Source organism: Anarhichas minor, unplaced genomic scaffold (assembly GCF_050575085.1).
Source record: "Anarhichas minor isolate MPS153535 unplaced genomic scaffold, ASM5057508v1 ptg000002l, whole genome shotgun sequence".
NCBI classification, from domain to species: domain Eukaryota; kingdom Metazoa; phylum Chordata; class Actinopteri; order Perciformes; family Anarhichadidae; genus Anarhichas; species Anarhichas minor.
In genome coordinates, this window is record NW_027466448.1 from 6,404,738 (window position 1) to 6,427,011 (window position 22,274).

At 41.4% G+C, this 22,274-nt stretch overlaps 2 protein-coding genes across 2 annotated transcripts; both read right to left on the reverse strand.

The window, feature by feature from the left end:
* Positions 1–633: 633 nt before the first annotated feature.
* ak1 (adenylate kinase 1) lies at positions 634–6,324 on the reverse strand. The gene is made up of 7 exons (XM_076086860.1): positions 6,186–6,324; positions 3,216–3,253; positions 2,493–2,528; positions 2,213–2,376; positions 1,793–1,909; positions 1,504–1,695; positions 634–1,414 (listed from the first exon to the last, which is right to left on the reverse strand). The coding sequence occupies exons 2-7, from the start codon at positions 3,220–3,222 to the stop codon at positions 1,349–1,351; spliced, it is 582 nt and encodes a 193-aa protein (XP_075942975.1). The 5' UTR covers positions 3,223–3,253; positions 6,186–6,324; the 3' UTR covers positions 634–1,348.
* Positions 6,325–7,012: 688 nt separating this feature from the next.
* On the reverse strand, positions 7,013–22,134 carry gpsm1b (G protein signaling modulator 1b). Its single transcript, XM_076086870.1, has 13 exons — positions 21,914–22,134; positions 20,601–20,736; positions 18,838–18,980; positions 17,580–17,703; positions 16,193–16,308; positions 15,836–15,991; positions 15,625–15,733; positions 15,372–15,486; positions 14,029–14,099; positions 13,743–13,913; positions 9,383–9,545; positions 9,071–9,276; positions 7,013–8,915 (listed from the first exon to the last, which is right to left on the reverse strand). The coding sequence occupies exons 1-13, from the start codon at positions 22,132–22,134 to the stop codon at positions 8,715–8,717; spliced, it is 1,932 nt and encodes a 643-aa protein (XP_075942985.1). The 3' UTR covers positions 7,013–8,714.
* Between the last annotated feature and the right edge of the window lie 140 nt (positions 22,135–22,274).

A 22,274-nucleotide genomic window follows, 5' to 3' on the forward strand; every position in this document is an offset into this window, starting at 1 on the left:
TTCCCCCTTTGTTTTGTACCTTTATTAGGTAAAAGCTGCATTCCTAGCATTCAAGCAGCATCCTTGATCGCTTTATGAAAGTGCTCACAGACGCCTTTTCTTGATTGACTTTCCGATGGACACATCCTGTCCCCCTTCAGAAGCCGTCTTCCTCTTCCTCATCCCCACAGCGCAGCCATGATCAGAGCTCTCCTTTGGGGATACGCCGGATACCTGTTGCAGTGTTTGCTTGGCCAGGTGGAAGTGTGTGTGTGTGTGTGTGTGTGCATGTCTGTGTGCCTGTGCCTGTGCGTGTATGTGTGTGTGTGTGTGAGGAAGGTGATAGGTAAAGGAAGACATGTTGGTCATCATGGGCTCAAAGGAAAAGTTATAATAACAGGAGTGAACTGTGGATGTAGCAGCGTGTCCGGCATCCTGTTGTGTCTACATTCTGCAGCACCTTGACCATGTTGTCTAAATAGCAACGCTTTTCTCCTTTTCAGCCATGACGTCTGTTTGTGTACGTGTTTGTCCAGGATTACTCACACTTTCAGTCTGCCTACATCCAAACAGTGCAAAAATATAGATTGCATGTCATTGGAAATTCCATCTTTTACAAACACGGTTGCAGCTAATAAATTAATTCAAATATCATTGCGTTCCCATATACTTTAATTTTATTTTTTCTTCTTTTTCACATATACCACTTTATACACCAGCATGTTACATGTGTGCATCTTGATGGAAAAAAATATATAGATTTCTGTGCTTTAAATAGTTATAAATGGATTAATAGAAAATAATGTATGATGTCAATGGTGGTTGAGAAAAGTAATTTGACAGTTCTGTGAATGTACATGTATACAGTTTGCCCACAGTGGGTGATCTCTGCTATTGTTGAATGGCACAATCATAAAGGACTCTAATACTTTCCCATAAACTCCGGATTCTATATGGTAGGGTTAAAGTGGGAAACAAGATTGTGTAAAGTGCAGGTTTGCCCCAGAGCGTGAGCATGGTGCCTTAAAGGTTAGGAGATGGTCCACACCTCCTGTATACAGTAGTACCCTTTGAGATGTCACTTGGATACATCCACATACGAGTTTAGCACAGAACAGAATCGATACTTAAAGAAAGACACAAATGGATTTTCCAATGCCGCTTTAAGCAGATTCATTCCTAGAATTTGTAGATTCCTACTGCTAGAGTAGGAGCCGGCTTATTAAGGCATCTTTGATCTTTAACGACCAAGAAGAGTGGTTAGGGTATTAAATTAGTTGTTGTTCATGTTATGTGTTTGTTAAATTTATACTGATGAAATTAAAAAAAATAAAACAACAACCAGACACAGCTCATCTATGTTGTTTTACTACAGTGCATCAATAGCTTTGGCGACTTGGCTGAAGACCTCATCCACTGGGAGCTCAGAGTCAACCTAGGATCAATAAAATACATGTTAGATTTTACAAACATCTCACATTGAATTCAAATTGTTTGCTATCACACAGTAGCAGGCATAGGCACCTTCCTGACGATGCCGCGGCTCTCGTAGAAGGTGATGACCGGCTCAGTTGCTTTGTAATACAGGTCCAGGCGCTTCTTGATGGTCTCCTCATTGTCATCAGAGCGGCCGCTGGTCTCACCGCGCTTCATGAGCCTCTTCACCATGGTCTCTCCTTTTGCGTCAACGTACAGCAGCAGGCAGGGTTTGCCGATCTGGGATCAAAGATAGTTTGCTCGTTCAATGTTTTCCTTTGTTCTGCAGGGATGAATTATAGAACAAAGCCTCATGCCCTCTGCTATAGGCACCTACCTTCTTCTCAAACTCCTCGCCCTGCTTCACTTCACGGGGGTAGCCATCAATAAGGTAGCCCTTGGACACATCAGCCTTGGCGATCATGGCGTCCTTAATCATTTCCAAGACCGTGTCCTGAAAACAGACCCAAGGCATTATGATCGACCTTCGGAATAATATGGCTCTTCTGATAGAAAATACACTCAGTTGCTAGTTTATTATGCTGACAGATTCTGTCTCCCCATTAATATCAATGGGGGTAGGCTAAATAACAAAAGCACCTCTATAATGCAGTTAAACAGCACCACAAACCACATCCTCCAAAATTATCATAAATCAGGTTGACTAATCACTTCTCGAACACAGTTTCAACAGAACTGAACATTATAAACTTTGTGAAGGTAATGCAGGCGTGTCGCATTAGATCGTATCTCTTACCAGGGGCACCAGCTCTCCCTTCTTCATGATGGCCTGGAGCTGCTTGCCCCTCTCAGAGCCAGAAGACACCTCAGCGCGGAGCAGATCCCCAGATGACAGGTGGGTGTAGCCATACTTTGCGACTACCTTCTCACACTGGGTGCCCTTTCCAGAGCCAGGCCCACCTGAAGAAGACGGACAAAAAGCATTGGTATAGCACAAGGGAGAATGTTGTTTTTTAGCAGTATTTAAATGTGTTTTGTTGCTAAATTAGACAGAAATGCCGCCTTAATGTACTCACCCACAACAAAGATGATCTTAGCATCTTTAATTTTGTCTGAAATGAGCACAAACAAAAATTATGAGTCCGTACATGTGATAATGGCAACAACAACAACAACAAAAAATAGACAAAGAAAATTCACGAGTAAAAGATTTTTGTACCATCTCGACAGTCAAATGTGGAGGAAAGGCCTTCAGTTGAATCATCAGTAGTACATATACTTCCCATTTTGAGTTTCAACACAGTGTTGCCCACTCCACTAGCCTGTTATGACTGTGCTAGCTTGTGTAGGTTTGTGCAATTACTCAAACAGTGTGTCTATGGCAACTGTTGTCCCCTGATTGTTTTAGTTAATCGGGTACAACTGTTCACAGGGAACAGGGAAAGTATGAGTTATAAATTAAACAAGTGCAAAAAATGAAAAGAAACCACAAACTTTTGATATGTTCTTAACTATATAGTATAATAATGTGTCCAGCTATATTGTTATATAATTATAATTACAATTTATGAATTAAATGCATTATCATAACAATGTTTTTTTTTTAAAGGAATATCATGTCTAAGTGCAGTTTTCATAAAATTTAAAATTTAAAATGCAAGACCTCCACTGTAATCTCAACAACCACCATAAGAGGGCAGTAGAGTTTAAGAGAACACAACAAGTCTGCCTCTGCTATATTTTAACTCAGTGCATCATTAATCATCATCAATCAATCTCCTGCATGATATATTAATTACCTGCCATTGTGTTGCGTTAGATGAGTATTTTCCTTCAACTAAAAGACAGAAAAGGACAAAGAAGAGCAAATAAGTTCACAGCAGCAGATCTTTTTTAAAGGCAGTTACACTTTATTCAGAGAGTCCATTGCTGAACGGATGAACTAACATTCTGTATCTTGTGAAAAGCTCGGTGTCTTTGTCACAAGGTCAGAAAAGGCAAGGGACACTTTGTTGATTGTGTTTTTGTCATTTGCAGAATTGGAGCCGTGAGTAAGGTGGCTTTTTCAATGTGTCTCACCACTGACAAAAGGCTCTAGTCTAGTGCTAGTTGATTGAGACAGGAAATGCTGATTAATTCTGTGTTAACAGTACTGAATATATCTAAAAAAAGACCGCGTGGTTTCCTGTTTACACTTCTCTTCTAGCTGACTTAAAGATAAGGAAGGAGGAGTCATCGCTGCTGGCATGTGTAAATAGATACCTTCTCCAAATGCTTGCCTGTGTCATGTGCCCCGGGGTTGATAACGAGTGTGTTTGAAAGAACCAACTTTAAATAACTTTAAGATTTGGCTCAACAGGTGGTGCCTATGTGCCAAAATAAGCACCAAGTGTTGCCTCTGTCTGCGCTGACCATCGAGACGGTCTATAGGTCACATTTGTTGATGCCTTGCTCTCAATTTTGCATGTATTCTAAATACATTTGTTATCTTCAATACAGCTACTTCCGTCTGACATTTGGAATTAATTTGGAGACATAAAGTCAATGTAAATTATCTGTATCTTATTGTTATGTTACAGGGATATTCACCTTTCCGTACACATTCCAGTTTTGCCAACTGGGTTACTTAAATCTTCCACACATGCGCAGTACGTTCATGAAGTAACCTGAGCAGTTGCTGGTCTGGGTTTTGTGAAACCAGATTTGTGACAGTTGGGGTAAAGGACTGACTTCTTAGATTACATGGTCCCGCTTGGATATGAGTATCTTGGTATGGTCAGCAGGGAAGAAAGAACATACTGCACACAGTTATAATTACAGATCTCTTTATAGGTGCGGTATTAAACATTTTGAGTATTATCGTGGGATTTTAGACTTATTCTCTCAGTCTTGGTGGGTATTTCTACACCCTGCATATTTTTCTTTGCCCTACTTTATAAGAAATACAAATTAATTTGACCTGGTGACAATGTGGCTGTTTGCTCACTGCCACATGCCTGCTATTTAATCAAATCTGTCACAAGCCAGGTTGACAAACAAGCTTTAAGGACAGTACGGTATCAGAAAGGTGTGTTATTTCATTGCAGCTAGACTGCAGCAGTGGAAGAATATAGTTATATTACACTGTACTTGGTCCAAATGATAGATTATTTCAGTGCTGATGCACGTTTCCTGGCTCAACTTTAAGCTATAATTTAGCAGAGTAACACACCAAATGCTACCAGCTTGTTCTCTGATGCTCACATGCAACACTCCTCAGCACAGGTGCTGCTGCTTCTCAGGTGTCCAGTTTAATGTCATCGGCCTTTAACCCTGTCGTCCGTGTAAAGGTCACTTCAAGGCTGGTATCTGAGTCAGCACAGAGCCAGTTTAGGAATCCCTCCCTGGCCTATTATGGTGCCATCTTGAGGGTCCCCTGCTTCTTTGGCATGTGATAGATGTTCTGGTTCTAATAGGGTGCAAACAAGATTGCATGGCTCTCGGTGTGTGCGTGTGTGGGAATTGCACTGCATGAAATTGTGGAACGGAAATCTACCATGCAACGAAACTTTACATGGATTTGCTTGAGCGCATTAGTGCTAATACACATCCCAACAGAATGCCGTACTGGATCAGTATTAGTAATGGAGATCGATGTGGCAAGATGTTTGAACTGGACTTCATCAATTTGTGGCCAAAGCCTATGAATGTGCTGTAGGATTAGATCCATATTGTTTCCCTTGACATTTATAAATCTCTTACTGCATAAATAATGTGGTATCATGTGACAAGTGCGCTGTTAATACAGAATGACACCTGATACATGGAGAGACATTTGAACATGTGATTTTTGTATGTAGAGATCCTGGACTCACCACAACCCCCAACCCAATATGGGTCACCCGTCCCACCCTCACTCAGCTGTTAAGGGATAGCGTGTCAACCATTCTCAAAAAGCACATGGGGATGAAGCTTTCACTGACTGCCCGTATAAGCAACAGGAGTGAAAACAAAGTACTGAGCACATGATCTATTAGTGCATTGCATTCTCTCTGTGTACCGTAACCAAGGCACTCTGCAAATTAATAGAGCGTACTGTTCCTTTAAGGGAGAACAGGGGACCCTTTGACGTCAGTGCAATGGGAGATATTCCATTATGTTTGTGAAAGGATGGAGCGAGATAATGTCTGCGTTAGCTGTGGATGTGTTTGTGTTCCAAATGGCAAGCTTTGGTTCACTTAAATGTGTGCCATCTACTGACAAGAATCAATAGTACTCAGCCCCTAATCAGTTGTTAATGACTGTTACTGGGGCTAGAACATTGGCAGTGGAATTAAAAGGCTAGCTGCATGAAAACAGCCTTTAATGGGTGTAGGTGGAGGATAATGTTGACATGTTATTGGAGAGAAGGCAAACCATATGCAAATTGAATGTCTGGAGGAAAAACAAATGAAGAATCAATGATGGTATTACACATTTGTTTCTGCAAAATAATTATGTCATGCATTGAGTGTCATCTCTGTAGAGCTTCGTGCCTTTGCTCTATGCAGAAATGTCTGATCTTCTGACAATGTCAACCATTTTAAACAGCATTGGCTCACCAAAGATTCCCGAGAAACCAGATGACAGTTTACCATTACAGTCTGTTAGTCTCACTTTGCATCCCGTCAAACCGACCTGCCCACATTCTTTCTCTCTGACATCTCTCTATTTGACACTCCCTCTGACAGTCAGACCCACTCTCTGTCATTTCATGCTTCTTCTATAGAGCCTTTGTCCTCTGTACTGACCTCTCTTTTCGCGCTGTGGCTCTAGATCCCAGTGCAAAGGGGCTGCCGTCCCTGGATCCCAGTGTGTATGTGTGTGTGTGTGTCTGCACAGTTCCTACTGCACGGCAGCCCTCCCTCCCCCTTGCTATGCCTTTTTATAGCTCTGCTGAGCCTGCTCAGCCGGCGTTGCATTCTGGGTAAGAAGGAGGAAGCACAAACATAAGGAGAGTGAGAGCATGGATGTGAAAGAGGAAGGGAGGCAGAGACAGGATGGACAAGGAGGCATGAGAGAAAAACAAAAAAAAGAAGGGTTGTGGCAGAATGCACCACCGCAAGTCATTAGTTCAGGTAATTTTGTGCACATTGTTTTATATTTAACATTTCATGCAACACTTATTATTCAAACCCAGCAAAATATTGGAAAGGGGAAATATGTCATGGCATGGTTTTTGTTGTCATAATACAGTAATTATTCATTAGTGACTGTGATTTGAGAGAATTGAGATAAATTAGACATGACTTAATATAAGGGACAGAAAAAAGAAAAGTGTCAATATAACAATGAAAAGTGCTGAATACACATCTTTGCCTTTTAATAAATGACTGAATCACAGTGACGCAACCACACTGGAAGTAAACCAACAGGTTTGGTCAGCCTCTCGTGCTTTGTTCTAAGGATTAGAGGTTGGGGCAATCCCTTTATTTTCCAACGTAGTGAATGTGATGATATCTCTGTGCTATAGAGGTCAGTGTTGCTCATGTCAATTTCCTTATGAGTTGATGTGTACCGATACTGTAATGACACTATTCATAATTGTGCCAAAAAACAAAAAAAAATAGAACCCAAATAAACATCTGAAACATTTTATTAAAAGCATGAGGGGACATATTCATGTCCTCATATGGAACATAAATACAAAATATATTTACATGTACAAATTATGGCAAAGACAAATAGAAGCGTACAAAGTACTTTTGTTAATTCCCAAAAAAAAAAAAACGAAAATATTTACTTTAGCTCCCAATGTGTTCTTTATGAAAGTTAGATGAATCAAACACAACCACTGAGACCCTGGAACATGATCCATCCTGGTTCAGAACTCAACATCTCAGTTCAGGAGCTTTGAGGCACAAAAATTGAGGTATGCACTACTTAAGAATAAAAACCAAGCCCAGAGGCAAGGTCCACTTCTTTCTGCACAGTAACATTATACAGATGCTCTTCACAGCAAAAAGTTTCAAACTCTTAGCCGATTAAAATGTACTTTCTGCAGTTTGTACCTCTCCTGCTGATTTGGGAACTGGTATGGCAAAGAATATATAGAAACTGAACTGAAACGATACACTGTGACCTTTATGAGATGATTGGCAAGTTGGCAAAAACACTGTTACTGAAACCAGAGGAATGTTTTCAGAATCATCATACTTGTACTGTGTGGCAATAATATTATTATAATGTCGTCCTACAAATATTCAAGATGTAGGGAATGCCTTTCACCCCAAATAGTACTCTGTATTTCACAGAGGTAATACAGGGCTCTGACCACAGGGAGGCAGCACACTAGAAGTAGTGCTTCAATATTGTTTACGGTATTAGATTTGTCACAATATGACACATCCATCTGCTTCTATATCTATATGCTAAGTGATGCTAATAATGGCAGTAAGCAGTAGTCTGTTATCAGATGTTGAGAACGTTGTGGGCAGCAGATTGCATTACTTTCAAAGCTAAGCAGAAACACATAGCCGGAGCTTGAATCCTCGCACAAACGCACATAAATAACATTTATGTGGGAAGTCATATTTCACTCAGTCTGTCTATTTAAAAAGGAATCATATGAAGCGTGATTATCAATCAGTGGAAAGTTTAAACTGATCAAAGCAGTTTCACTGGATGATGATGAGTCCTAATACTGTTACTGCACAAATAACACCAGTTGTCTATGAGCAGCGGGAACCACAAGCAGTGAATGATAAAGCACTATTGATCAGAGTTCAACTTGTTTGATAAAGACACTTGGTATACACATTATATTTCATATCTTTATAAAACTGGTTAAGATTTTCTGTGCAAATCTGTCATTTCTCTGATGTTTCATCAACACAGTTACTATCATCATATCTTTGTGATTCCCACGACTCGTGCTGTAGCTCTGCTCATTACTCGTCCATATTACACTGTATGCCCATCATGTGCCTCTACAGAACACATCTGACAGCAGGGAATACAATCTTGAGTCTGATTAAGGCATTAGATCGAGTACATTAGTTCATGTTTGTCTCATGTTATCCCAAATGTATTTCCTTCTTACACCATCGAGCTTGAGTTCTACTTGTTTTCCCCTTATATTAACGCACATTTAGAACACAACACATTGAGCAACATTTGACAGGCCACCACCTATTGCACATGGAATTTGTCTTGTTATTAAAAATCTTGTTAGTTCACCCTTCGGTGCCTTTCCTTAAAATGTTGGCTCGTCCCTCTTTCCATTTCCTCCGCTTGTATTTTCTTTTGACATGAAATTATGCAGCATTATTCACCAAGTCCTAGCTGGAAAAACCACCAGGCGGCTCGGGATCAGGGGACGGAGGGTCGTCCTGGTCGTCCGAGGGCAAGTGGACGCGCTGCTCGTCCATGCGCTTGGCCTGCACCCTCTGGATTAGACTGAAGAAGTCTTCGTCAGGCACTGTGGGGGCGTGGGGGCCAGCTTCTGGTGGGGAGCACCGCTGATCATCAATCCTAGAGGACTACAGACAGAGAGACAGATACATTTAGAGTGTAGAAGCAAATGTGACCGAGATTGCGGCATACTCCTTGTACGACAATCTCAATTATAAGACTGAGAATTAGGAATCAAAGAGGAGTGAACCCTTGACTTTTGTCATTTAAGTTGTGGCCTCACCTGGCACTTGATAAGCATGTTGAAGAAGTCATCGCTGGGTTCTTGATGATCTCCCTCGCCCACCAGGTGTCCCAGATTGTTATGAGTGATCCTCAGTCCCGGAAGGTTCCCAACATTAACCCGCTGGTCATCTAGACGGCGGCTCTGGGAGCTAGCAATCAAATCAAACAGCTCCTCCGTCTGGGGGGAAGTGCTGACTGCAGGATCTAGGAGAATACAGAGGAGTCCAGTTATCAAAAAGGAGTTCATGTGTCCTTAAAATAGCCAATAAAAAAGGACCAAACAGGTATGGGAATGTTGTTCTCAACCAACCTATTATTTCGTTCAGGGACGGCACGGAGTTCGCGGCGCCTTCTCCGTTGTCTCCGTTCTCTGGCTCATCAAGATGGCAGCGCTGGTCGTCCATGCGGCTGCTCTGGAACTTGCTGAGGAGGTCAAAGAAGCAGTCTTCATCGGACGGGTCACGGCCCAGCTTCTGCAAGAAGAATGACAAGTTGGTAAAACACTCGTCGTTGGTCAGCACAAGACTGAATATGGATATTACAGGAGAGATTCTGCCACGCTTCAGAGCTAGATCTTACTGGACTACATAATTATGTTGAACCACTCCTATATACAAGAAATATGATCTGCAGATCTGCAAGATCACGTTGTGATAGTTGTACTGTTTTTTTGTTATATTTTTGGTTTATTTAGTTTATTGATCTAACAAGAGAAAAGTAAATCAAAAAGTTTGTATTAGTTTAAACTTTCACACTTAAGCGGTGCAATTGTTACCAACTAAATGCAACTTGGCAGGGCTGGAAATGAGCATTTAGCTCCAATCAATGATCAGCCGATCGATAATTCAATCACTGACTGACTGAATGCTGTTGATGCTGTTACATCCTCACAACTAGCCTCTGACGGTGCTGCTTTAACACCGAGAGGTGCTCTCTCACATCACACCCAATGATGCTGATCCAGTGTCAGAGTACGCATACGCAGAGGCAGCAAAGCAGATGTGGAATGTGTTCTGTTTAACCAGCACGACTAAAATATTCTGGGACAAAATAAAAAATAAAGAATAAGCTGCTGACCAACTGAAAAATATTAAACTGCCAACAATTTAATTTAAATTTTCAGAAAAAGCAAAAACAATATAATAAAAAAACCAACCTTTCCTCTGTGTTTCAAAAGTAAATAAACTAAAAGTACAATAATAGGCTGAATTTCTCAGGATTTAAAGGGCTCTACTTAGAAATGCCCGGGGACAGTTCCAAGAAGAGGTTCACTGAAGATGTGGATAAACCCGAAGAGTAAAACCCGTCACATCTGAAACACCAAGAGCAAACAGACACCCAGCAAAGCTAACCAGATCAATAATTCTAACTTAGTGAAAAAGGTTTTTTTCTTAACCATTTCAACAACATGCATCTCGATTGTGAGCAAAACTTTAGAATGAATCATTGGAATAAAGCTGCTGAAATTGTGAGATAAAAGGCACATTATTAAAGCATCAAAAGTCATCCACTGAAGAGTTACTATATTCATATGATAAATATCATTTTAAAAGTATGCAAGACTCAAAGTAGTCATTACTGAAGACCAATAAAATATTAAACTACATTATGCAGGTCAGTTCACAGCAGGATATCATCGATACAGCATCACATCATTCTGCAATTAATGATGTATTTTCTTAAACTGGCTAAACGTTGATTAACTAAACTAACGCTGGATTTAGGACTCATTTTAACTACTCATACTTGACAAGACAACACACACTTTAGTAAACATGAACAACAATCAAGTTTGTGATCACCAGCCGGTTACCGGGGGACGAGGTAAGAGTGAGCGTCACAGAAGGAGAACAGTGTCTCTATTATAAAAGCTTTTTGGCTACACTTCTTTCTTCCGTCTTAACAAACTGCCCCCGTTAACATTCGCCATTTACAAGTTCAACCATATACCACGAGGTAGAAAAACGTGACATCTCTAACACAACTAGTGGATGAAGTTAAAATCACTTTGCCTTACAGCGAGATGTGAAGTAGGTCAGCGTCAGCTGATTTCCCTCACCTCTATTCTAGCAATATGCTCCCCCCCTTTAACTCTTTTTCTATTGGAAATCAAACTATGCTTCAAACTAAACTGAGCTTTAACTTACCTTAAAGTAGGGTCAAATACATATTCATACACAAATACATACACAGTCACATGTGCCAAAGATCTAAAGGAAAAGAAAGTGAATAACCTCGGGTCTCCTTTACACCGTTATGTTGTTCAAGCTGTAAAACATAAATGAAATATCTTACCGGCAGCACTGTTGCTTTGTCTCTCGCTCTCTCTCTCTCTCTCTTATTCCTCTCTGAGCTCTTTCTCTCTCGCTCTGTCCTCACGCCTGACTCACACCTCTGTCTCCTCTACTTTCACCCACCACTTCACTCTCTCTCTGCTCCCTTGCTGTACTAGACTACCTCCCTCAACAGTTCCTCTCCTGTTGTATCCCTCTGTTCCAGCCTTCCTTTAATCTCAACCATCCAATTTGTCTCCCTCTCTTTCCCTCTCTCTCTCTCTCCCTCCCTCCCTCCCTCCCTCTCTCTCTCCTGGAGGCCATTTCGATCCTGTTCATCCACTGTGGGAAAACAACTCATTATGGGAAGCAAGGGGGGGGGTGTTGACCCTGTGGGGAGGGCAGCAGCTCTGTGATCAAGGTCACATTATCAGCATAGGGGTGAGCTGGGGGGGAACAAATGGGAGGAGGGGAGAAAGGGGGGGGGGGGGGGGGGCGGAAAGACGGGTGCAGGGGTAGTCATGAGTAAATTGCATGCCAACATTGGCAGCCAGCAGCGATCAACTCATCAAATGACAAGAACCACCGATGTCGGCACTCAATTCTTTTGAAAAACTATAAGTTCTATAATACGCCATTCAAAACGAAGGATGTCTTCTGACACGCACATAAAAAAAACAATCTCCCACGGGATTGTTATTTACTTGCTCTTTGCACACCAATCAGCGGTGACTTATGGCAGTTTCTGTCCTTGCCCTCATGATCTCTGAGTGGATCTCTTCACTTCCCTCTCTCTGTAATGTCCAATTAATCAAGTAGGCCAGAGGGGCAGAGCGAGGGAGAAGGAAACATGTGATGAGGATGAGAGGAGATAAAGGTAGGACACGTGTGAGAGTAGGAGGGAAATTAAGTTGTGTGTGAAAGGGCGGGGGGGGGGGGTAGGAGAATAAAAGACAAAAGGCAGTTTTTACTAGAATATATCAATATTGCGCTTTCTAACCTTTTGTGTTAATATCTTAATTAATAACAGAGGAAGGATGAAAGGAACTAACTTAACTTAAAACTTTAAACAAATGAGTCCTCGATCTGCTGATGAAGACCATGTGACACGTTTGAAAGCTACGCACCGAGAGAGTCGGTTGATCTTGTGTTGAGAATGTTTGATGTTTGGTCAGAATGTGAACTTCATTCTGATAACGAAACTAATCATTTGATGGTTCCAAAAAGTTGGTGCACTATTTGTTTTTTAACTGCTCCTCAGGATACATCCTAAAAAAAAAAAATCACAAATTCCAGCTTTAGGAAAGAGTGTTCACAGACACACAGCTGGCTTTAGAAGATTGAAAAAGGGTGTGCTTCAAAGTCACCAGGATTACCGACATTTAGCTTTCTAGTCCTTTGTGATGAGCCGCCATCACGCATCCCAGTAATTTTCACTCTTTTCTAGGATGTCAGCTTGCTGATTACAACAATTAGCATTGTCACAGAAGAAAGGCGCGATTAGGTGCTGTGGGGGCACAGCATTGTAGAGATACAACAGCTGTGAAACAGCATATTCATTAAGAATCTAGTTCACAGCAAATGGAGCGCTGTTGGCATTTAATGAGAAGACACCTTTTACACTGTATCTGACTTCTAACATAACACTGTAGAACCTCAGGGGGAATTAAGGGAAGTGATCCTAATTTAATCCCTGTAATTTCTCAAATTTTCTCTTTAAAGCAGAAGCCCTGAAGACATTTTTGGACAGGCGGATGAACAGACGAGAAGGGAAAAAAGGTTGTTTGGTGAATTCAGCAGTCAGCATTTCAGTCCCCTTGATGCTTTCTAGGAGAAGAACTAAACCCATCTTTTCTCAGGTGGGCTCTCAGTGATTGAATTAAAAGGCTTCAATTTAGGACAAATTTGAACTAGGGCCTGTTATCACACATTTTGGAGGGCTGCTTAGAAATAAAATGTCTCTTTTTCTGTTGTCAGCAAAAAATAAAAGGAAAATACATCTGCATTGCTCCATCCACAGGCTTTTTAACTTTAAGTCTCAAAAGTGATTTCATTTGAATAATTCTGGAAACTTGACACTGTGTTACGAGTGCAGTGACGTGTGCTGTCGGAAAGTGCAAAACTTGCATTTTATAATCAGTTTCAAATATACTTCAGTTCCATATTATTAAACAATATGAGAAAATCATTTTCAGAATAAGCTAATATGAAACATATCAAACACTTCAGGGGGCTGAAGCCAAAAATAGATGTTAAAAGAAATCTGTTTGACATTAGAAGATTGATAGCACTTTTATATTTTATGGTAAATATGCAATATACCAGTCCTTATATCTGGCACCGCTTAAGGAGCAAACCTGGGTCACAGTAAGAATAGAATAAACTGCAGCTACTCACTGGCACTGGAGGTGGGACTTGCACAGTGATGTCGTCAGTGTCCACGGGGGAGTCCAACCACAGCCTTTCATCGGAGGACTGACTGTCAGGGTAGCCTTTTCTTTTGCCTGGCTGCGACAGCTGACTCTTGGATCTCGTGGGTATACGTTCCAAGTCTTGGTTGTCTCCATTCTGCAGTAAAGGAACATATTGTTAGAGCGGGACTGGTAATTCTTTGGGGAGAGGTGCGTGGGCCACATTAACAGGCACATGTCCCTCTGGAGTGAAATGTGAGGGAGATATTCACCTTATCTGACGAGTACTTCCACAGCTCTACACTGTCCATGCTCTTTCGCTTGGTGAATTTGGGTCTTGCTCCTACAGTAAGAAAAAACATAAGAAAATAAAAAGCTTATTAAATAACATTAAAACAACTCATTTTACCACTGAAGAATTCTTCAAACACAATTAAATCGAGCAATTCTCGGGTCAGCATCGGTCCCATGATGTTCGGTGTGGGTATGAGGTTTAGGTAGACAACCAAACGATCTGAATGGGAGTCTGTTTGCCAGCTCCGCACCGGGGAGTGAAATGTAGGACATGGGTGTAAGCTTCTGCCCGGAAGAGGGTTCATGAAAGCAAACATAACACAAAAGCCAGGCTGACTACAGAGAAAGACACGCTTCATTTTCTATGTATCAAATGCTCCTTATCAGCTGGTGGGGATTTATAATAATCAAAGTCAAGAATTTTAATCTCTGTACACACCCATTGCTTTGTTTCACATTTCGCCTCAGTTCATTAAATGGCCACCTTGTGTACACATGCGGTATTCCGGTTAGCTTGCTCAAGCACACACGTTGTTGTGAAAAGTGCAGAAACTAAAAACTATTGCTGAATAGATTTTGGAGTCTCCTAGCTGCAGTTTTAAGGTGATGAATTATTGCTCAACCCTTAGTCAAATTTATAGATTAATATAAACAATGTCGTAGAGCTTGAAGGATATTATTTTTTTGTTCCTATTTCTGTGAGATGGGAGGGCAAGTAATGCTTCAAGACAGCTTCCCCGAACCACAGTTTGCAGAGTGCAAGTTAGACCTTTACACTCACATTCAAACACACAAACACAAATACAAGCAAAGCTCTCGTGCGCTTTGACGAAGGAAACAGAGTAACTTTCTAAACATACTGTATAGTTGCATATTTGGGACATTTAGCCTGGTCTGTGTAAAACCAAATGGACATTGCCTCTCTGCCCGTCACATTGTCTGAGCATGTAGAATTATTGTAACTGACATTTTCATGAGAAGAGTTTTCAAGTATAATTCCATTTCTAACATTCAATGGAGAGTATATTCTCTTAAATCAGACTCTCCCTCTCAGTGAATTTGTACGTGTGTGCACTTTTGTTTAAAAAGGAAAAGCTCAACATTTTTGGGAAATACACTTAAGAGATTAAGATCTTGTCTGTCTGTTAAATATGAAGCTGCAGCTAGTTAGCTTAGCATAAGAAATGGAAACGGGGGGGGGGGGGGAAAGCTAGCTCGACTCTGTTTGAAGGTAACAAAACCTGCCTACCAGCACCTCTAAAGCTCACCGTTTACCTTATTATATGTCGTATAAAAAGGTAAAAATAACTTGTAGTGTTACCTTGCATCTCAAACTCTGAACTGGAAGGTGAAAGGTCACTCTCATTGACCCCCAAAGCCTCCATCAGCTGCTCCACATTCAGTCTGGCTGTCAGTTCCCCATTTCTGTCTCCAATCTGAGGAAGAAATTCAGAGGCAGGGACAAAGAGACAAACGGAGCCAGATGAGTCAAATTCGGTTGAATGCAAGGAGTCTCAATATACCAAAGACAAAATAATTACAACACTAAAAAAAAATAAAAAAACAAGTCTCACTTCTTGAGATATGTCCAGATGCTTTCGGGCATAGTGGAGAGCTTGTTTGTGGTTCTGTAGAGACACGTATGCATTTCCTAGACTCCAGCAGGCCCGGCCCTCACCAACTCTAATGAGACATGAACACACGGACAAATGTTTAAAAAATAACTAGTCCTTCGCTCATGCACGTCTGTGTGCATGCATAGATAAGAGGTGTGGCTCGGTCTACCTATCGGTAAGCTCCTGGGCTATGTACAGGTGTTTCAGGTGGTAGTCTATGGCCCTCTCGTACTGCTGCAAAAGAGTGTAGGTGTTTCCAAGACTGTAACAGGCCTGAGCCTCCATCACCTGGTCCCTCAGCTGCCTGGACAGCTGCAAAGTTTTCCTATAGACAAATAAACAGAGGAATGAATTGAGTGAAGGAAACACTGAAGATTTAGAAGGTAACATAGAATGAAAATATAGTCTCAAGAGTTTTCTTCTTTTTGTCATTTTTAATTTGTACTTTAGTCACATTTTTACTTTTGCTGAAACTGCTTCACTTCACCTTCCCTCCACTAGATGGCAGACTCTCCTCTTTCCTCACCTGTAGTATTCGGTGGCTGTGTTGAACTGGCCCAGGAATATCAGGGCATTGCCGAGGTTACTGTAGGCTCGCCGTTCTGCCGCTTTGTCCCCAAATTCTTTGGCTATGGATAATCGCTGTGAGTGACAAGAGCAGGGAGGTCAAGTCAAACTAAACTAGCACAACATCTTAAAACATGCCTCTTAATTATAGCAGCTAATTTGTAAACTACTCAAGTCATTTCACCTTACTTTGCCCCATGTTCTTTTTACACAATGCACAAGCAGAGGCTATAACACAAGTTCATGTTGAAAGCTCTGTTGGGCACACGATCCCATGAAAAGATGTGCTGCTGCAGCAGCAGTGGTGGTGGTGCATCAAATCAGCTCCTCCGAATCCCTTTAAAGGAAGTGTGCTCTCCTCTACGGCACAATGATAGATTTGTAATGGGGAAGAGATGAGAGGCCGGCTTCTCCCATGAGGAAAAAAAAGTGGTTTACAATGAAGAGTGGCAGAAAACATGGGGAGCGTGAAGCCATGCCTGTGACTGATTCTCCAAGAAACCAATTTCCTCCATTTTTTTTTTTTTTTTTCCAATGAGAGGTCATCAATCTCTGCACACTGTGTTGCTTCAGGGTGAGGTGGATCGTGATCCACTGGAAAGCTCACCACGGTGTTATTTACTCGCAAGAGAAGCGAGGACCAGCATGAGCGATCATCTCACGCGAGCGTCCTACAGGAAAATAACAGGTTTCAATGAAACACCATATTGTCTTTAGCCTCTGTCCCTCTGTCCTTTCACTCACTGCCACCCCATGCAATCTCCACAACTCTGCTATTAGTACCAATTCAGAAGGTAATAGGTACAATACAATGACACAAGTAAGTACCTCCTTCACTCTCAAACTGGCTGTGCATTGGAGGCTGCTATTTTGCATGTACAATTTCTAGTCAGATGGAGGTCTGTGCAAAGCAAACTAGGTAAGATCTTTTCTCTGCAGCAGGCAAATGCACAGTAGCCTGCTTCTTCACCCGGGAAGTAACCACTTGTTTGCTTCTGGGGCTGCACGTCAGATGCACGCACAAGAGGGTGAACGCGATCACCACCAAAGTCTGCACATTTACTGTGTGGAACTGTGGCTGCAGGGAGGACGATCCCTGGCTAGGATGTCATAGCCACACAGCATGTGCACAAGCCACCAGAACACCAGCAAACCACATTTTGTCGTGCATCTTAATGGTTTGGACAAGGCCAACCAAACATGCTGTCCATAAAACAGGAAGATGTGTTTATGTTCACAGGAAACCTGATCTAAAGCAAGGTCACTGCTCTGTACTTGCACAACACCGAGGCCGACAACTCTTATCTGGTGTTATTAACATGATGCTGGTCACCATCGTGAATTACCTGACGGTGGAACTTGATAGCTTCGACAAAGTTTCCCAGCAGGTAGTGGGTGTTGCCCAGGTTCCCATAGGCCCTCCCCTGAGCCGCTCGGTCTCCGAGTTCTTTGACCAAACACAAGTTCATCCTAGAGACAAAAGTACACCCATTTAGTAGCAGTATGGAAATTACATTGTGTTAACATTACACAATCAAAATACAAGTCTATAATATACTTGTAAATATTGGTAAACAATGGTATATGTTTATTATGATTAGTTATGAAACACAATAAACACTTACTGTTTTTATTTTTTGCATATGAAACAAAAAAATGATATTTAGCCTGTAATATGTAGCATGAATGAGTCCTCTCTTTCACCTTTGACAGTTTCTCTGTTTGATGTTAACTGCTCCCTTGTTGGTAAATGGCTTTAATAGTGTCTCCTCCACACGATCCACAAAATAAAGTGTACTATATTTGTTGCTCTTATTTACTACCATCATTTATTCTGGAATGTATTCCCTCTTTTGTCCACCCAAGACTGAGCAACCCAAGGATAAATCTGAGCAAATCTGCAGTGCTCTTCAGCTGTGAGGGAAGATCTTGTCAAAAGAACAGCAGTGTGTAGTGTTTCACAAAACTGGGCTATGAGGCAGATTGGCCTGAAGGAACCGCTTTTAACAGAGAGGCATACATGAGCCTGGGGTTTGCCATGAGGCATTTGTAACACAGAGCATGGAGTCAATTCTGTGGTCTGAAAAAAACCAGAAATCTTCTGCAACAATGTCGAGTAACTTTCTGTCGAATACCGACTCATCTTATCATGAATTACGTTTGGCAGTGGCAGCTCTCTGTGCGGTTGCTTTTAGGCATCGGGGACTGAGGGGGTTGTGAAAATAAATGGGACAATGAATAGAGGCAAATTCAAGTAAATGTTATGCTGTGTATATAAGTGAGCAAGATCTCAGGAAATCAAGTCAGGACAAGAATTGTGAAATTGAACAAACACATCAAGATGTGCCCTGCAGGAACAGATGCATTCAAGAATAATGTTCGGGATATTAACTGCCAAAAGGTGAGTCAAAGCAGGGATCAAATTAGTGATATTTCCGTACGTATTTTTTGGAAAAGCAAAATATTCTAAATCCATCAATATTGTGGAGTTTTAAATCCATTTTGTCACCAAGTAATGCTGTTAAGCTCACTTGTCTGGGCTCCCACTGTGATTTAGATTGTCTGTATTATACCATCTGTGTACGAGTTCACGACTCAACATACTCATAAAAGCCGGTAGCCCTTTGCAGAGTGTCTCTGACATCCGGAGGCAGGTCCCCTGGATCCTGGCTGCAGCCCCATAACTGCTGTTTGCCCTTCGCATGAAACACGTTGCCGATGTTATACAGTGCTCGGGCCTCTCCGACCTGCAAATCACACAACGCAACACAAACGACACAACACGAAAGAGAAAGGTCAGACAAACTGAGAAAGGCTGCTTAATTTAACTACTAGGCCTATTTTTAGCCCCCTGCTCGAAAATTGCATACTCCTACTCTTTTGAGGACACTACCCAAACTACAAGGTCTATTTTAATAATTTTGATGCTATAATACTGGTAACACTTGTGAGATGTGTTGAATTGTGTAAATATTTTGTATATGTTACTGGTTAATATAGAAAAATAAGAGATTACACAGCTGAAATTGAAAACATTCAGCTCCGCCTGGAAAAAATGCACTTTCATTGATAAAAGGTTATTGAAATAATGCAGTTTGATCCCTAAAACTTTCCCAAGTCATAGCATAACTGATCAGTAGTTATTAAAAAATGGTTATAGTGGAATAAAGTGGAATAAAGTGAATAATAAGAGGTTTTAGTACAAAGGGGTCAGGCGAGGTCATCATTTTCGAACCAGCTGTTGCAGCTCTTACATTGTACTTTTATACACTATATAACTATATATTTCACTTTCTTTATCACTCATATGATTCACTACATCCAAATACAGATAATAGGAATCATATTCATATTCATAACATCATCAGAGCCAGTTTTGGCTGTCATCTGTAGGATTTTCTCATTTCATGTGTGTGTCTGTGGCTGGATCTCAGCCTATCCTCGGTCGATTTCAAAAAACAACCCCTCCTTCGACGCGTCACAGTCTGAGGAAGACCCATGCCAAGTTTGGTGGTGATCGTCAAAAGATTTCATGCAATAAAGTTGCCAGAAATGACGCGTGTACCCCGGCGGAAATTTCCGGTCGCAGGCAGTCTGACCACTCGCCCAAGCCCCCTTGACCGCTCTTATTCTGGAAACAAGTCGGAAGTCAACAGTATGCAGTTGGCAGCAATGACTACAGCTTTGGAACGGAAATTCTCCGACGTTATTATCCATATTTTTCATAAAACTTGGGCGCATACCCACGATTTTTTTCGGCGGAGTTCAGCATGAAGGTACGTTTGATCACTCACAACTGTTTAGTGTTTATACGGATCGTAAAAAAGAAGTTAGTTACGTGTTCCGCCACGTGTGCTAATGCTATTACATGCTTTGTATGACTTGGTAGCTGTTAGCATGAGGGTACAAACATTGATTGACTGTACTCATAGCGCCGATTTCTGGCCCGGATTTGGTGCTTTTATGCCACGATATTGTTTTACTTATATGAGTAGCCTATAGTTGTCTTTGGAGTTTATAATAAGTGACTTATATGATGTTGTTGTCCACACGTTGCTATTTCATCCAAAAAAAAAAGTGGCCGTGTCCACACTACTGGCTAATAATCATTCTATTTTCCGCATTTGATTTTGAGGTGCTCTGAGCCCGAGCGCCCCCCAATTGGGGGGCGCTCGTAGCCAGAAGGTAAAGACCTAGCTCTAGACCCACAGTGACGCGTGTCACTGTGGGTCATTTTTCTGTTCATTTATTTTTTGATTCCAGACGATTGTTTGTGCTTAAGCATTAGACAACATTATTACAAACTGAATGTGATGTTTGTACATTAACGAGACTTTATAAATGAAATAAACGAGCATGCATGTTACCTTGTCTCCCTGCTCTTGAGAAATATCCAGGTGTCTTTGACAGCACACCACAGCCTCATCAAAGCGCGCCAACACTTTCAATGTGTTACCAAGGTTGCCACTGGCTTTTCCTTCTCCAATTCTGTCTCCTATTGTTCTGAGAAAGAACAAAAACACACATTTTTTGATATTCCCTGGTGGGAGCTACAGTTTTTTTTGTTTAATGTAAACATCACTTAGCTAAACAACATCCATTAAGGTTGTGTAAAAAAGATTTAATTAGGAGATGCTGTACAGTACATTTTCAATCGGTTGCTTACTTATAGGTCCAGGTCCCAGTGGCCCTGGTGAGACTGTAATGTGACTAAGTGAATCCTCCTGAGGTCTTTGATTAGTTCCCTGCTAAGAAGAAACAGCTGCACTCACTGCAGGGGACCACATTACTCAGGAAAGCTAAATATCCAGCTGGTATGGTCGACTGTTGCTATTAGAAAGTCCCCTCACTTTTTCATTGTCTAACTCAATGTCAACAGACTGAAATCCTTAAAACTCTTTAAGCATCTGGTCTGGACATGAAATGGCAGAATCATTATAGAGAACTCTGAATGCATGAATGAGTCGACTCCTGATGTGAATAACTATAACACAGCTTCAAAGTTTTCTTTATTAGCCAAAATCCTTTTGCTATTATCAGTTTCCTAATTGAATTGCAATCAGGCTACAGAGCCGTCCACTCTATTTCAGTGCCTGATAAGTGCTTTAAGCCACCAAATATGCATTCAGTGCCTCATAAACTTCACTTTCTGTCTGGGTTTCATGTGGTTTTGAATGCTGGGATAAACATATACCGGCTTTTCTCCAAGACGGGAGAGAGAGAGAGATTTGTAAAAACAAAATACGGATGTTTTTCTGTTGATCATGTAGAGTCAAATTACAGGCAAAGTTTCAAACACTTAATATCTGACTGGATGAAAATACATCTCAAATAATAATTAAAAAAGGGAAACTTTGCAGATTTTCAACCGGCTTGATGATGCGAAATGTGTATCGCTTCATAAATGTAAAGCAGGTTGGTGCTAAAAAAACAAATAGCATGCACATTTTGCATTGCCTGGGTAAATAAACACATAATATCTCACTCCACAGGGCAATTATCAAGGCCCTATTAAAGCCAATGTTTTAACGATGGAGCAGTTAACATCAAATAGATAAACATGAATACAAGGTACATAAAACCATCTAAATTAGTCATTTTTATTCAATTATATGCAAAAGGAAATACAGTAACTAATACTATGCAGTAGGTAGCAGCTATTAAAGTGAACAATGCTCACCTGGCCAAAGTGAGGTCGTGTTTGTGGTACTCCAGGGCTTTGCCGTACTCTTTGAGGTAGAAGTAGGCGTTGCCCAGCTGGCTGTAGATGGCACTGAGGGTCTTCAGGTCGTCCGTGCCGACCTGCACGGCTGCCTCAAAAAACGCTGTCCCCCCTTTAAAGTCCCCCGCCTTGCACAGCCGCTCTCCTTCCAAGGCCAACTCCAAGCAAGAGGCCTCCATCCTTAATGGTGTGCGCGCACACACACACACACACACACACACACACACACACACACACACACACAGGGAAAAACAGAAAACGTGATCAATCAGCGATAGAACAACGTGTTCTTTTTTTGTTTTTCTCTCCTGACTCGTAC